At 35.3% G+C, this 15,960-nt stretch overlaps 1 protein-coding gene across 6 annotated transcripts in view; it reads right to left on the minus strand.

Annotated features, from left to right (window-relative positions):
- Positions 1–15,960, minus strand: part of LOC117407287 (E3 ubiquitin-protein ligase Midline-1) — a 135,419-nt gene that overhangs the window by 43,832 nt on the left and 75,627 nt on the right. For 4 of the 6 annotated variants that reach the window (XM_034012114.3, XM_059028977.1, XM_034012115.3 and 1 more), the window contains exons 2-3: positions 7,150–7,868; positions 1,250–1,303 (exon numbers count right to left, since the gene is read on the minus strand). In XM_034012114.3, the coding sequence (XP_033868005.2) occupies positions 1,250–1,303; positions 7,150–7,812 (717 nt within the window). In that variant the 5' untranslated portion in view covers positions 7,813–7,868. Of the gene's footprint in view, positions 1–1,249; positions 1,304–7,149; positions 7,869–11,458; positions 11,878–15,960 lie in introns of those variants that run through there. The other 2 variants (XM_034012113.3, XM_034012116.3) reach the window with 2 other exon arrangements.

Here is a 15,960-nt window from a genome sequence, read left to right on the forward strand (position 1 = left end):
TCAGAAACTGAGATACTTTGTCATGCATTTGTCTCCTCTCGACTACTGCAACTCTCTTTATGGTGGTCTCCCGGCACGCACCATAAACCGACTGCAGCTAGTTCAGAATGCCACAGCCATAATCCTTACCAGATGTAAAAAACGTGAACACATCACCCCCCGTCTTGCACTGGCTACCTGTAAATTTCACGATTACTTTCAAAACTCTCCTGCTCACCTACAATGACCTTCATCACACAGCTCCTCAACCTGCTGACCCGCTATGTCCCTGCCCGCAAGCTGAGGTCCTCCGACTCTGGCCTGCTTGTTATCCCCAAGCAAAAGTGCATCACACTTGGAGAACGCTCGTTTAGCTTCATGGCTCAGACTCTTTGGAACTCTCTCCCAGCTTTGGTGTGTGATGCTCCCACCGTTGCTCGCTTTAAATCAACTCTCAAGACCCACTTGTTCTCTCTTGCTTTCCATGCTCTTAAACCTGATATCTGCTATTAGCTGATGTGTTGCTGCTACTATTTCATGTATTATGCTACTATCATGTATTATGCACTTTCCACTGTATTTAATGTATTATCCATTGTTGTTTTGTTTTACCGTATATCAGGTATTAAGCATTTCTCTGTACTTAAAGTATTATGGAGTTTTTTGTTGTTACTGCATCTTATAAAGCACTTTGTGATGGTGGTCCACTAAGAAAGGCGCTATATAAAATAAAGATTGATTGATTGAAATGTCCATGCAGACTAACCCTGAACCACCATAACCAAACAGCTATTAAAAATGTTGCCTGAAAACCATGCTTTGTAGAGTTGCAGTTGTTTTCAATGGGCAGTTTGCAAAAACAGACACCCTTACACATATATACTGCAGCATTCATGCAATATTACAACAATAAACTTGAATATGAAATGAAGTGATACTGCAAAAGGGAACTCCGACTCCATTATGAGTACTATGGTTATGTTGCAATGCTACTAACATATATATATATATATATATATATATATATATATATATATATATATATATATATATATATATATATGAATGTTAAACATTAGCAAAAATAATTTATTCCTTCTGACAAAAACTATGCACTGGAGCAAAAGCTGTTCCACTCTCACAGTAGAATTTTTTTTTTAGCCAGCTCCAGCAGTAGGGGGTTAAACACGACACATGTGTTATTGCGTGCTTGCCACATATTTTCAGTATGATTGATTTTGTGGAGTGGAGTGTTTGTAATAAGTTTCACCTGGTCTGAGGCTTCCTGCTCATTCCTCTGACTGAAAAACTTCCCAGGGGGTCTCTGCACGATGTCAGCATGATTAAATAAAAAAGACACTGATTTAGTTCATAGCCCCAGCGTGCATCGTGATCTTTTTTATATTGATTCTGGGACAGATGTACTAAGCTTTTGCTTCACTGCAGAGTTTGCCAACAAAACATGTAAGAACAATGGTAAGAAATAACTTACTGTACATATAGGGCCAATTAAAAAACTTGTAGGGCTTTTATAAGGACTGTTATTTAAAGCCCAATTTCAATACTTCCAATCATACTTGCTGTTCATTACACTTTTTTTAACTGTTTGAGTCGATTTTTCTCACCTTCAAAGCACCTTAACATGTTTGTAAATAGGGCCCATATGCTCCCTTACATTATATTAATTTATGTTGAGTTCTTTATATATATATATATATATATATATATATATATATATATATATATATATATATATATATATATATAAGAATAAAATGGTGCTAATTTACACTAATGCAAAAGCTTAGTAAATCCGGCCTTTACCTTAGTATTCAATAGATCCTCTATCCTTATAACAACTTTTAAAATGTACCAAATAACAAAACAGTCAAGTAGCAAAAAAAAAAACTAAAAACATAAAATAAAATGTAATAGTTTCAAATAAAATAGTTTAAGGAATTAGTATGCAGTGTTATAACAATCATCATAGCTTTGTTATTTGGAACGATTTAAAAGCTGTCAATGGATATCGGCGTCATAAATAAAATGTAGTCCTGGGGTTCGTAGGGTTAATATAAACATACAGTTAAAACAAGACTGTTATCATCTTCTTAAAATCACAATTGAGGTTACTAATACATATAAACCACAATATGCATGTATGTATCTATTTTAATAAATAGCATCAAAAAAAGAAAAGGTGCTTGCTTAGGACTTGAATAGGACATTTCTATGCCATTGGTACTGTATACGATACTTTACATAACAAGACAACAAACATTATGCATCATTATTAACACTTCTATCCATCCCTCTGGCTGGATGATATGAGTTCAGAAGCATGTGTTTGATTTTTTCTATTCTAAAAAAAACTAACAGGGTTGACTAATAAAGTATATATGTACTGTACAATCTAAAGAAGTGACACCACTGGCAGATTCGATTTCTCTGACATTGCATCAAAGTACATACACCACTTACCGTACATGACAAAGACTAATTGCTGCTTCATTACTAAAAGTATATATTTAACAACATAACACATTTAACAACTAACACATCTACCACATTGAAAACAAACAAACAAACAAACAAAAACCCAATACAAACAAAATCTGTGAGGACAGAGGTGTAAGGGCTCACATGATTTTCTCAATTATTTTAAATAAATAAATAAATAAATATTAGGACTGACAACGCATTCATTTTATGGGAGATTCATTTTTTTTTAACGCACGTTAATCTCACTCCTATCTTGTCCCTCTTGGCATACCGTAATTCATTTCCTGCGGCACCATTTGAGTGCATGACATGATTGAATGCGTGTAGTCGTCGTTTGAATATAAAATTAGTCACGGCACCGCATTATGTAGCAAAACACTCAAACTGAAGGACTTGGAATGGGAAGTTTATTTTTTTATAACTTTTTGACGGTTCATTGGATAGAAAGCAGGTTACTTGTATCTACTGTCAAAGTGAGTTCCAGTATCACAGAACTGCATCTAGTCTGCTGTACCACCAGCGTGCTAAATATGCTTTCACTTCTCAAAATACACTCCAGTAGTTTTTCTGCTACAGACATCAACAATACAACAACACGTGAAACACGCCAGTTTCGACAGAGTATTCTGTTAGAAAGTCAGGCTCGCTGCAACCCTACGAATCAAGCTATGTACGATACTATAAGTATATATAAGTAGTGCTGTTGGATAGATACCTACTGCAGACACATTAACATTGAGCTTTGTTTTATTTCAATAACCACATTTATTATCAAACAATATTATTTACAATTATGGAGGATATAACCCTTACTCAGTAAATATTTTGTTTTATTTAGGCGATTTCAAGTTATTAATAAAAGATAATTTACAATTATTATTATTATTATTATTATTATTATTATTATTATTATTATTAAAAAAAAACAATGGCATAATAATAATAATAATAATAATAATAATAATAATAATAATAGCATCAGTAATAAAACAAATTAAAATGAGATGGCTGCAGTAATTGTATCAATTAAATATAAACTGAGATTCATTTTTTTAATCTCAAGATTAATTGCAATTAATTTTTGTAATCGCTTGGCAACCCTAATATATATATATATATATATATATATATATATATATATATATATATATATATATAATGGATGAATTGTACGCATTTTTTTCTACTTTAAATTTATGTCAACTTATTGGTCCCTGGAAATATCCCTTTGTAACATTCCCCGGAACACTGTCTGCTATTCTTATACAACGCCTTGTTATTGCAGAACAGGATATGGGCTCTGGTGGCCGTTTTAACCGTTTCATAGCATAGTGCTGTTTACATCTCTCAAAGCACTGATGGGACTTTAAAGTCCCATTTATCAAAATAAATGAAAAACATTTTTTTTTGTCCTGTTCTCATGTATACTCAATAAACAAAGTGCTTTTTGAGTAATACAACTTGATTTCTCATTCTTCAGCTGGACAAGAACCAACCAGATAAGCGTTATACAGTCTGTAAATTTACACAAAACACATTTCTTTCTTTTTAATTATGTACATTACCAGGCTTTTTAAATGATGCCCTTTGTGGTGATGCGGCTGACTAAAATACATAGGGGTATTTTATTAACATTTTACTTATAAAGAACTATTGTCTGTTTTCCAGGGTCTTTGTCATGAGAAACAAAAGCAAGCTGTACACTGCTCAACCTCAAAGACAAGTGGCATCATTTCCAACAGAAAAGCTGTGGGACCACCACTGAGCTACACCAATACAGTGTATGTTGGCAAAACTGTACCAAGTGCAGACAGAATTTCTTTGCTTTGATAAGTCTGTCAAAACATAGAGAAGGGTGGGTGATGATGTAGCAACCTTTTTTGTCTGTAAGCTGACAGTGAGTGATATTGTGCTTAATTAATTAGAATAAACAGGAACAGTGCTAGTAATTGGCGCTGCTTGTGCTGAAATCTTGAAAAACAATGAATTAATTTTATTAAAGAAGGTATAGGCGGGTCGCTTTTAGCAGTAAATAATGTGCACGTACAGTACAGTATGTCATTGTTTGCCAAAGTTCCTTTTTTACTCATGGTCGCTCAATGCTTCTATCCATAAATAATTTAGCCTAAAAGCTTTGGTTCCAATATATACAAATTAAAAGTGAATGGATATCATTTTTCTTTAGATTTGATAAACACATAATGTTTGAGTTAATTGAGTTAATTTGAAAAAACTTTCAAGGATTTGAAGTAGCTCTGTCAGATGTTGGTAAGCCAACATTTATTGTTTCAGTTTTATTCAGTTTATTATAAAGGTGCTTTGTGACCTCAATCGAAAAAAAAACCAAAAAACTGTTCAATTAAATCTCTTAACAATCACTTAAACTGTCTGCATATGGTACTCTCTTTAATACTCTCTTCCTATTTTATATATATACTATATATATATATATATATATATATATATATATATATATATTAAAAAGACTGCAATGTACAGTACGTGGTGTTTTGAAAGATAGACAATACACAACTTCACCATATCTCAGGGTGATGGAAAAATCTAGAAAACGAATGAAAAAATGTATTAAAAAATGCTACAGGGATCAAATTAAAAAGTGTACACAGATAAGTAACTACAGTACTTTACACTGTTGTAAGTCCTCATATAGTGCCTACATAGACAAATGTTTGCATTTTTTAAATGCTGTTGAGCGTGAATTATAATGTTTAAAATAAAGGTAACTTTGCTAATACCTTTGCTCTGTTACGGTGACAATGTTAATGTTTTCCAAAACATCAAATGCTGTTTCATTAACCCTTCGGTAACAGAGTGCATGACGTGAATAACTGTGTGGGGGGCATTTTGCCCCTACAGTTTCATCAAGGGTTTAATGTTACTGTTTCATAAATGTATAATGTTACTGTAGAACAGGATGCTTGGGCTGTTTAATTAGTGCCCACAGACATTATAGTATCTAAAAGGTTAGTAAGTACACCACCCAGTCAATATATTGCGGATGTCGGGGTCCAATATAAATCCTCTCTATATCAAGGACAGCGATATAGAGAGAGACCCATAGAAAAACAAATACTGTACAACCACTCCCTTGTTTTATCGGGGGCATCAGGGTCCTGCGAAGGGTAATTGTTTTTCATCAGCTTCAGTCTCCAATTAATTTCATGAGTCTTCCTCTCCTTTCTCAAATGCACAAACCCACTGCATTGAAAGAATCTATTCCCAACATAGGAGGCGTGTTGCTAGGGAGCGGACGTCACTACCCTGTGACTTGCTAGTGCATTGCTGCCACAAGTGAACACCTTGTTGGCTAAAATAAAAACCTCATCAGCAAATAGATATTTAATTTGCTTTGTGTTATTGTGCAATGCGTGTCTATATGGTAACAGTACAATATTAATGCTTTGCTTTTAATTGTTTTGTATATTTTTGTTTGTGATGTACAGTACGGAATATAACCAACAGTAATTCTAAGTGAATTTGCCTTTGTATATTGCAGCTAAGGCATGTGCAGTTAGACTGTAAAAATGGGGCGCCAACTCCAGGACCGCGATATAACCAAACCCACCGTACAGCGAGGGGCGATATAACGAGGGGTGGGTGTATTCTGTTTTTTGTTTTTCAAAAAAGGAGTACAATTTTATTAAAATTGCATATTATTTCACCTTAGTTTTTTTGTCAGCATATAAAACACTGGAACAAATCCATTAATATTAAAATATACCCACAATTCACATTTTATAATTATACATTTTCTCTCAGTTAATACTACGTTTTAAATATATGTAACTTAAAAAATATGGGAATACTGTAGAAATATTTTTTATATGTACAAAAAACGTATTTTGCTTTCAATTTATGACAACATAATGTATGATATAAAAGACACTGGCGCTTAATAACAAAAAGTATTTGGAGCACCATGGCAGGCTAGTTAGGGATGAGGGCTCAGACCTAATAAATATTGAAGGTAGTCTGCTGGTCATTACTTGCAGAGTGTATGTTATTGACCGTAGGTATTGGATATACAGTAGGTATAGAAAACTATTTTGAATTGGGATTTATCTTCAGTGAGATCACAACAAGTTACTGTAAAAAATTCAAGACAATACACAAGCTCCAAATTAATCATGTTAACCATGAGAGGAAACATGAGAAAGAAAAGTCTTAAAGAGGCTCCTTATATAAAATAGCCCAAACAAACAAACCTCAATAAAATTATAATCAGATAAATGTCTAATTACTTGCTGTTCTTAATGTCTTATGTTTGGTCGCACTTAATAATTCCCAAAAGACATGGGATACAACTGCTGCTGCTGCTGTTGCTCTGAAGTCCACATTGCTGCATACCCGGAGCTCATATTTACAGTTAACATGAAAATTATTATCATTTTTTAACTACAGTTCATTATTTAGATTCTGCTTTCAAAACATTTTACCCTGTACTGTAAACAACATATTGAATCTCAGGGGCGGGTTGATTCCTGCATTCCTGCATATATATATATATATATATATATATATATATATATATATATATATATATATATATATATATATATATATATATATATATATATAACATTAAGATTAGTACAACTAGATTAGTACAATTAGATATCCCAGCTGTAGCAGCTTTTCATTCCTTACCTTTAGTTTTTCATACCGGTCGCTCAGGGCTGCCACCTGATGATCCCTGTGCCGCCCCACAAGCTTGCACAAAGAACAGATTAACTGTTCGTCCGTCACACAGTACATGTTCACTTTCTCGTCCTCGTGCTCCAAGCACATAAGCCCGCGCAGGTGTGAGTCTGGGATTGGCTCGATGAGGCGGTGGCCCGTGAAGGGCTTCTTGTTGGGGTGGGTGGCCTTCAGGCAGTCCTCACAGTAGGAGACCTCACAGGTGACACAGGTCTTGACAGCATCCTGTGGCGGGTCTTGGTCGCAGAACTGGCACTGCACTTTCTCACTGGATGTGGTCATGGCGTTGCCGTCGAAGGCCCGCTCTCGGCGGGTCTCACTTGGGGAGTTGGGCCCGCTCACTGAAGCTTTCTGGAAGCGGTCGATAATGTTCTGCAGGGTGACGTTGCGCTTGAGTCCCTCTAGGCCCCTCTGGTTGAGGGTGATGACATAACGACAAGTAGGACACTGGAATGCGCTGATTGATTCCACAGGCTCGTTGGGTGTGCAGTGGGAGATCAGGATGCGATGTGCGCAGCTGAAACAGAGGCTGTGAGCACAAGGCAGCAGCAACGGATCTTCGAAGAGCTCCAGACAGATAGGGCAGGTCAGCTCCGACTCCAGTGTTTCCATCTTCAGGCGAAACAAAGCGGTGTCGTCTGCGAAATCCAGGGAAGCTGATCAGCTATCTGGAAAGATGACACAAAATTCGATTAGATGAGAAAGATCAAAAGGGGGGCAGCTATGGGGGGTTGTCAACTTTCCCAGAGCAGCTTTAGCAACTGAACTTGTCACGTCTCTAATGGTGAGATGGAACTGTGTTATATCAAATTGTAACGGTACAATTCTAATGGTTTAGAGTTTAATTATTTTGAGGCATAGCAGTGGAAGAGACAGCTGTGAATTTACATTCTACTGCTAATGGACGGAAAAACACAAAGGAATCCATGAACCTTAATCTGACAGAGGCACAACAGAATATATGATATTTTATTGTTTTACACATTTTTTCTATTTTTTTTTTGTTTTATTATGCATTATTATTGTGAGATCTCTTACATTTATTAGCTGTAGTTCATGGCTATAATTCTTATTTTTTATGGATTGTAATTGTTTCTCAGTTTAATTGTGGTTTGAGACTTTTTTAGGGTATTACTAACCAGAATAAAAAACTCTTTCACGCTCAACTAACCGTTTGTGAAACAAATATGTATAATTAAAAGACAGTGTCTAACTATGGTGTAAAAAAAAAATCAGTCAAGTGACAAAAATGTCTTAACAAGGAAACTTCAGTCTGTAATCTCATTTTTGTTTGTCTTTCATAAACTTTGTACACAGTAATACAATTTATTTTATGCAACATGATTTTATGCACATTTATAAAGACAAACAAGTGACCTATTTTTCAATTACATTCTGTTTAAGATTAATTTATTTTTATTCCTTTATAAAATGCTTGCTGTCCTGGCAGTTTAAAAAAAAAAAAATTGTCCTGCGTGGTTCTCCCTGTCGGCTCTCATGTTAAGGAACTACTTCTGCCTCGGACAGACAAGTCACTGAAGCAGAAGCATGAGACATGCCTTACACACTGCTGTACCTCTTAACAGTGCTGTATACAGAGCTTTTGTTACTCATAGCTGTAGATTGTCCAGCTGTACCCTCTCCACACTGTAAGAGCCTTGTTTAACTGTGTGAACTCCCACTTCTCCTGAAAATGCACGTATCTCAGCTCATTAAGGGTGAAAAAGGCATAAACTAATTAACAAGCTTGAGGAGCACGGGGCTCCGTTGAAGCCCTAATGTCCTAATTTAGCTACAGTAGCATGACTAGGATTTGTTTTTCCAGTCTTTTCAAAACCATGGAAGCATTCTGAAGCAGTGAGGTAATAACATAAAACTCAAGAACAGTTGCTACACTTTTTTTTATTAATATGTCGATATCTTTAGAATGCAATAATGCATTTATCCAGTATGATAATGTACAATACACTGTATATCAGATTGCAGTTGTTTTTCTGAATTATTATTATTATTATTATTATTATTATTATTATTATTATTATTATGTAACACTATTTAAAATACACCAAGATACATAAATGTCTTCATTAATTTTATCTTGATTATTACAAATGTTAAAGTACCTTTTAATAATAAATACTTTAAATGTAATGATCCAATATTTTCTTTTGCAGTTTATTGATATTTTATAGAAACATCTATCTATTAAAACAAATCGGCATCAAATATTATTTGTGTCCAATCACCAATAATAGCATTAAACTAAACATAATCTTGCAGATTTTTTATTGAAAGTGTTACCAATGTGGTTGTGTGCACCATATGATTCCTTAAATGCCAAGGGGCAAGTTGCCCTTTTCTAGAGACACTAGCAGCTGAGGATATATATTGGTATGACATGTTTCACTGAATAAAAAAAGAAAATAATAGAAATAATAATAATAATAATAATAATAATAATAATAATAATAATAAAAATATATATATATACAGAAGTGACATTATCTGCTTGCATTGAACACAGTAGTACAAGCACCAAAGAAAAAACAATCATGGCAAAATGCTGAAAACAGATATTAAAAGGGAGAAAAATGGGCTTTAAAACATGACCGGTTTAAGATACGGAACACCACGTATTTGATTTTTATCAATATTCATTTCACAACCAGTTCCACGGTCACATTTTATAAGTCAAGCTAGAATGTCATCTTTTTTTCTGGTTAATTTTAGGAACGTTGGGATTAAATACATTCATGCACATGTTTAGTTTGTTCATAATACTACCCAGTACAAACACTGGTATTGTTCTTTTCACCGCTCTTTAAATGTTTTAGTTTAACACTAACCTTTTACCACACAGTCTATTGAAACACAAACTCTTCCCCATCGACAACAATAACCGAAACAGAAAGGAAATTCTAACCCTATCCCTTTCTCAGATTATCACTTTTTTTTTGTTTAATATTCTAAATAATCTGGTCAATTTGTGTAAGGGAGGGGAATTCTTTTAATTCCCTCTCTAGAGAAAGAATCACTTATTTTTATTGACACTGCTTTACACATTGTGGGTTTTGAAAAAAGCAATTAGCCTTTGTTAAGGATAAGCCCATCTTTACAAGCTTTCTAAAGCAATGAATGAAGGTCACCAGGAACATGAAAGGTGACAGGCATGTAAACCGTCAAATCACATCCCAGACACTAATGGCAGACGGGATACATGTAGCTCTGTAAATAGCTGAGGGCCCAGGAGCTCGCCCCCTCTCGTCCACTCCATTGTGTACACTCACAATAAATAAGTATTAACACTTAAGCCATTGAACAACAAAAAAGCTAACAAATAAACAACCAAAGTGAACCCTTACTTTAGTTTATTGTGATATTTTTTTTTAATTACCAAAAGCAAGACAGTGTTTTTCAGAATGAATTTACATGGTGATACAGCTGTATAAGGAGGATAAAAAGCTAAATTGATATATTTGTATTTTGCATAAAAGCTACATTTGTATTAAAGCTAAATTGATTATGTGTATATATACATTATAATGAGCTTTTTATCCTCCTTATTTTATTATTTGATGAAGTACTGGAAGACACTGCAGAAACTAAATGATGGTATTTTACAGTAGTGCATAGATGCTCGCTCCTACTGACCTGGGTCTCTAGTGATGAAATGAAAATGCTACTACAGTAATTCAATTTGTATAAAATACATATTCAGCAGGTAAGTGTTAAGATTGTTCTCAAGACAATCAGGTTAAGTAACTATCATATGACTAGAATGAAGAACCACAGTTGAATATTATATTACTTTTATAAGTCTACTGATAAAGTAATTTACTAACAGAGCATGTTCAGCATGGGTATTCTGTCCAAGAAAAAAAGCTGTTATTTTAATAGGATGATCTCTTTCTGTTGCATATCCTATTTTATCTTCTTTTCAATTTAATAATTTAATAAAAATGCAATTCAGACATTTGTTAAAAACAAATAACTGTGCAAGTGAAGTTCATTACCATACAGCTACAATACACAACTTAAATAGGCTAAATCCAGTGCACACATGTATTTATAATGTGGCTAAAAGGTAACAATTTGTTATAACCCTTGGATTTGGCATTGTAGTGTAAATCATCCAACTAAGAAACACAGTACCTTCCCTAGACTCACCAACAAAGGCTGAAAAGAGATAAAAACAATCTATCCCATGACCAAATGCTCATAATCTAATCTAAGTGAGCAGAGACTTTCAAATACTGACCGATGGATTTCGCCCTGGTTTGCCTCGCTGGGACATTGCTGAAGAAAGATCACCACTGACCCACAATAAATAAAAAGCCACTGTCGAGACTCAAAGGCCAGATAGCAGAGTCCTTGAGCCCAGTAATCCAGAAGCTAGGCTGTCATTTCATTTGAGACAGTCTGCTGTGGAGCACAACAGGAAAAACTGCCCTACAATTCCAGGAAAGCCAGCTCCACCTAGTTTACCTCCGCCAGGGCTATGAGCAGAAAAGAACTAAACAGAAAAATACTAAACTTCCAACAATCGAACAAGCTTTTCCATTGGCCTGAGTGGCAAAGCTTTAGTATCCACTTTCCTGTTCCCATTCAGCTGCAATTGAGTAACAAAAAGTAGTGGGGGATCGGTTTCTCTTCAAGCGTCCCTCCAACCTGTCCTTGCCGCACAATGCTGTCTTGTAATGGGAACTTTGCTGGGCTCTGTCATTGAGAGAGAAAAAAAAAACTAGAGCAAGCAGCAGCCCAACTCGCAGTATAATTAATCCCGAGCCGAATATAGGAGATTTCTACATCCCAAGCTCCTGAACAAGAGACCTGTAATTGACAGATTACATCACACACTAGTTGTGTGTGTTTGTACTGTATATAATATATGCAATCTAAACCTCTTTAAATTCCAAAGAAAGTATTTATTGCTTACATTTCACATATCACTTACTGCAGGAGGGGTGTAAACTAGACTCCGACAGCTGGGAATTGCTTTTGTCCTGAGGTGATATTAAAATTCTATAGTGTTTTGTCACATTGTGATATAAAGACCTGCTACCTGAATCTGAGTGGTACTTAATAAGTCTAAAGGCCCAATTCACTTATCCTTTTAGTTGTGACAAAATGAGTTTCAGGAAATTATACTTCCATGCTACAAACAGCAAATTCGGAATAAACCGGAAACGCGGAACACTAATTATAACACATAAGCAGGTATTGAATAAAGCAAAAAAAAGAAAAGCATTTTCCACACGCTTAGGCTTCTTTAGGTTTTGTCATGTGTTTAAACGTTTGAATAACCATATTTGTTTGTACAGTTAATCCATGGAACACACTTCTGGTTGAATTAATGCTGATATTTGAATGTATATGATTTGAATAGACCAAGGACAGGTGCTTACTGCATAAGAATTCAATGGAAAACACATTTTTTAAACACATTTGACACTCATAATGATGTATCAGCATCAATACCATACATAAAGTATACTGTATATAATTATTCAAGTATTATTTGGGGGATGAATTCCTAATGAAACCAAAGATTACAGTACATCTGATGGTTCCTTTTGTAGCAAATATAAAAAAAAACCCATCTATTTTTAAAATACGTCCATCTGGACAAGGGCATTTCATTTTCTTTGCTGACTTAACTTTAAAAATTGGAAGAGGAAAGGTGGCAGTCTCATAGAGAGGTTCAGTTTAGTTGTAAGTGAGACAAGCCAGTCCTTATTGAGTCAGTGAGGTCAGCACAGCCTCCGAAAATCGAATGCTCTAATATAATATCGAACTGTGTGCACTTTTGTTTGGGGATACAGATCATGCCAGTACGGGCCATAAGCAAATCTTACTTGATGTGTATTATCCAGTTTCACAACACATTACAACGCTACCATTTAATTACCACAAGCTCCTGTCTGTTACAGGAAAAAAAAAGTTTGCAAGCAGGGTCCTCTAGCAAGATCCTTAAGCCCTTAGATGTGCCTTAAGTCATTAAATGTGCCTTGAAGCAGGTACCAAGTTGGCGAACCACAAGAGATCTCTTTTACTGGCTTTTTTGTTTGGATTAAGCATAACAACATGAGTCACCCCCCCTTAGACTGATGCATATACAGCATGACTCTAGCCCTATCCCAAGTGGCAACCTAACCTTCCACATAATCTACATTGTCCACTGTGCCTATCATCAGCTCAAGATTGTTTTCAGCCACAGGGATTTACATCTAAGTGGTTCTTATTAAGCGCTATGAAAAGTGCTTGTGCCTACAAAAGGCCTCAGGGTTCAGAGTTTGAGAGTCAAGCACCCAAATGAATGTGGATTAAAGGCGAGAAAACTACCAGCAGAATTTCTTTCTTTAAAATTCAATTTCTTGGTTACACTTCTAGATGCACCCCAATGCCCTTTAAGCACGAAATTAAACTGGTGAAGGACTATAAAAAACTCTTCTTTTCTCACTCTTGACTTGGTCCCCTCTTCAAAGCAATACATAATACACTCACTACTTAAAGTTTTGTATCCTCTTAATCAGCCACAATTTCCAGCCCAAGGATTACTTACGAAATGAAGTGCCATCTGGCCTTGCTCTATGCAGCTTATACAACCATATCTACTGCTATTTTAAGATTTGGTGCTCAGATTATTCAAATCACTTGTTTGCCATTTCCTTTGTTTGATTTGTTTTTCATCACCATGAAAATAATTACTCTTGACTAGTGAATCCATACTGAACACATTAAAGTTTTACCTCTCCAAACACTGGCAGGCATTAGAAATGGTAGTTCTAATAAATGACATGTCCGGTGCTCTCTCTCTCTCTCATTCTCTCTCTCTCTCTTGCTCTCTCTGTCTCTCTCCTTCACTCTGACTTTTTTACAACTGTTGAAATGCATTAGGTCCCAGGCTCAACTGAAAAAATGGCATGGTGTTTCTCTGTAGGTAATAAGGCCTTCACACACTAGACGCAACGCGATTTTTACTGGGGCGACAAAACAAATTCCCTGCAAAAACACTGTGCACACAAGAAGCAATCACAGACACGACGCGACAGCTAGAAATTTGGCAAATCTTTCAGAAAGTATGATTACAAACAAACAAACGCAATAGAAAATGGCTGCTCGAGAAGAGGAGAGCTCTTATTATTACTGCTGTTATTCTGCAGACATCAAAAGCGTCAAAAGTGCCGGATTTGGGTGCACGACATCCTAAGAAAAAGATCAGCTATAAGTAAATTCCATAGATTAGTCCAAGAACTAAAATTAGATGGTGCCAGATTCAGACAGTACTTTCGTATGTCAACAACACAATTTGAAGACCTGTTGCAGATTGTTGGCCTGCACTTACACAAAGATAATTGCTTTGAGTCTTGTGAAACAGGGCTTGATTTCAAACCACGTGACATGAAGCTGTTATCTGATTGCTCAATTGTGTAGTTGTTGCACAACGAATTTGCAAAAATAGGACCAGGTTCTATTTTTTTTCATCGCTCGCACTGGAATTTTGGTCGCTGCAACGTCGCTTGTCATGTCACCTTTGGTGTGAAGGGCACATGGAAAAGCATAGATTTTATTGATTTTCTCGCGTCACTTTGCTCTTTGTGTCGCATCTGGTGTGTAAGGGCCTTTACAGTTTTACAATTCTCTAAGAACCTCAAAAAAAGGCACAACAGTTTTTTTAAAACCTGTTGTCTGAGATTTAATGCTTAACGTGTTTGTTAATGGTAAATTAATGCTAATTACAATACATCTGACACTAAAATGATCTACCACACCAATTACAAGGACAATAATAAGCACTGACTTTATATAATATACATGTAACAATTACAATCCACCGCCAAACATAACTTTTAAATCACATGGCTAAAAAGTAATTTAACTGCCTCTGCAGAGCAAATCAATTGAACACAACACTGTTAAGATACGGAAAATAAATAGCTGATTATTTCATAGTAGCCTAGATCTCTGATGGACTAAATCATGGATTTAAGTCAAGCGATAGAAATCTAATGGCTGGCTTTGCCAGCGAGCCAGTGCCCTTAGGCATGTCAGAGTGTGCCTGTTTATGCTCTCTGAAGCTGGTTTACAAACATACCCTCCTCATCAATTCTCTTTTGCTTAAAAGCTGATGTTAATGCCTCATTTCCCATCTATATTCAAAAACACCCATCAGCTCTCACAGAAAGAAACCTGGTGGTCTTTTTTTTTTTTTTTTTGGCAGTGGATAATAAGGTTTGGAATGATCAATTATAAACTCCACACTGCTGAAATCATTCCAGTAAACCGATTTCACAGTGTGCATTTCAAAAGAAAAAAATAATGTTCGAACTGTAGCATTTGAAGAGGAGACAACCATGAAGACTAACTGCAAAGGCACTGCCAAAAATAATAGATCAAGCATTAGCAGGATGCAAATAATAAAGCAGAAAACACCCTGTAGCAACATCACAGTAAATATTTTAAAAAAGCAAAACAGTACAAGAATAATATCTTGATGAAGAGTGTTCTTTCTTTTTTCCCCCCAGCAGTTTTCTAAAAACATTTATTTTTATTTGACAGTTTCATTTGTGATTGCTTCCTATTAAATTAATGTCACAACTTTTTTCTAAACACCATCCCTTGATTTTAGTCTTTCTAACGGTACAGTGCTTTCCAGAGGAGATGAAGATGCAGATTCTGGGAAAACTTCAACACAAAGCACACAGATCAGATATTATTATAAACATTATTTACAAAATCTCTACTAAATTATTATTTAAC

Source organism: Acipenser ruthenus, chromosome 8, assembly GCF_902713425.1.
Source record: "Acipenser ruthenus chromosome 8, fAciRut3.2 maternal haplotype, whole genome shotgun sequence".
Taxonomy (NCBI): domain Eukaryota; kingdom Metazoa; phylum Chordata; class Actinopteri; order Acipenseriformes; family Acipenseridae; genus Acipenser; species Acipenser ruthenus.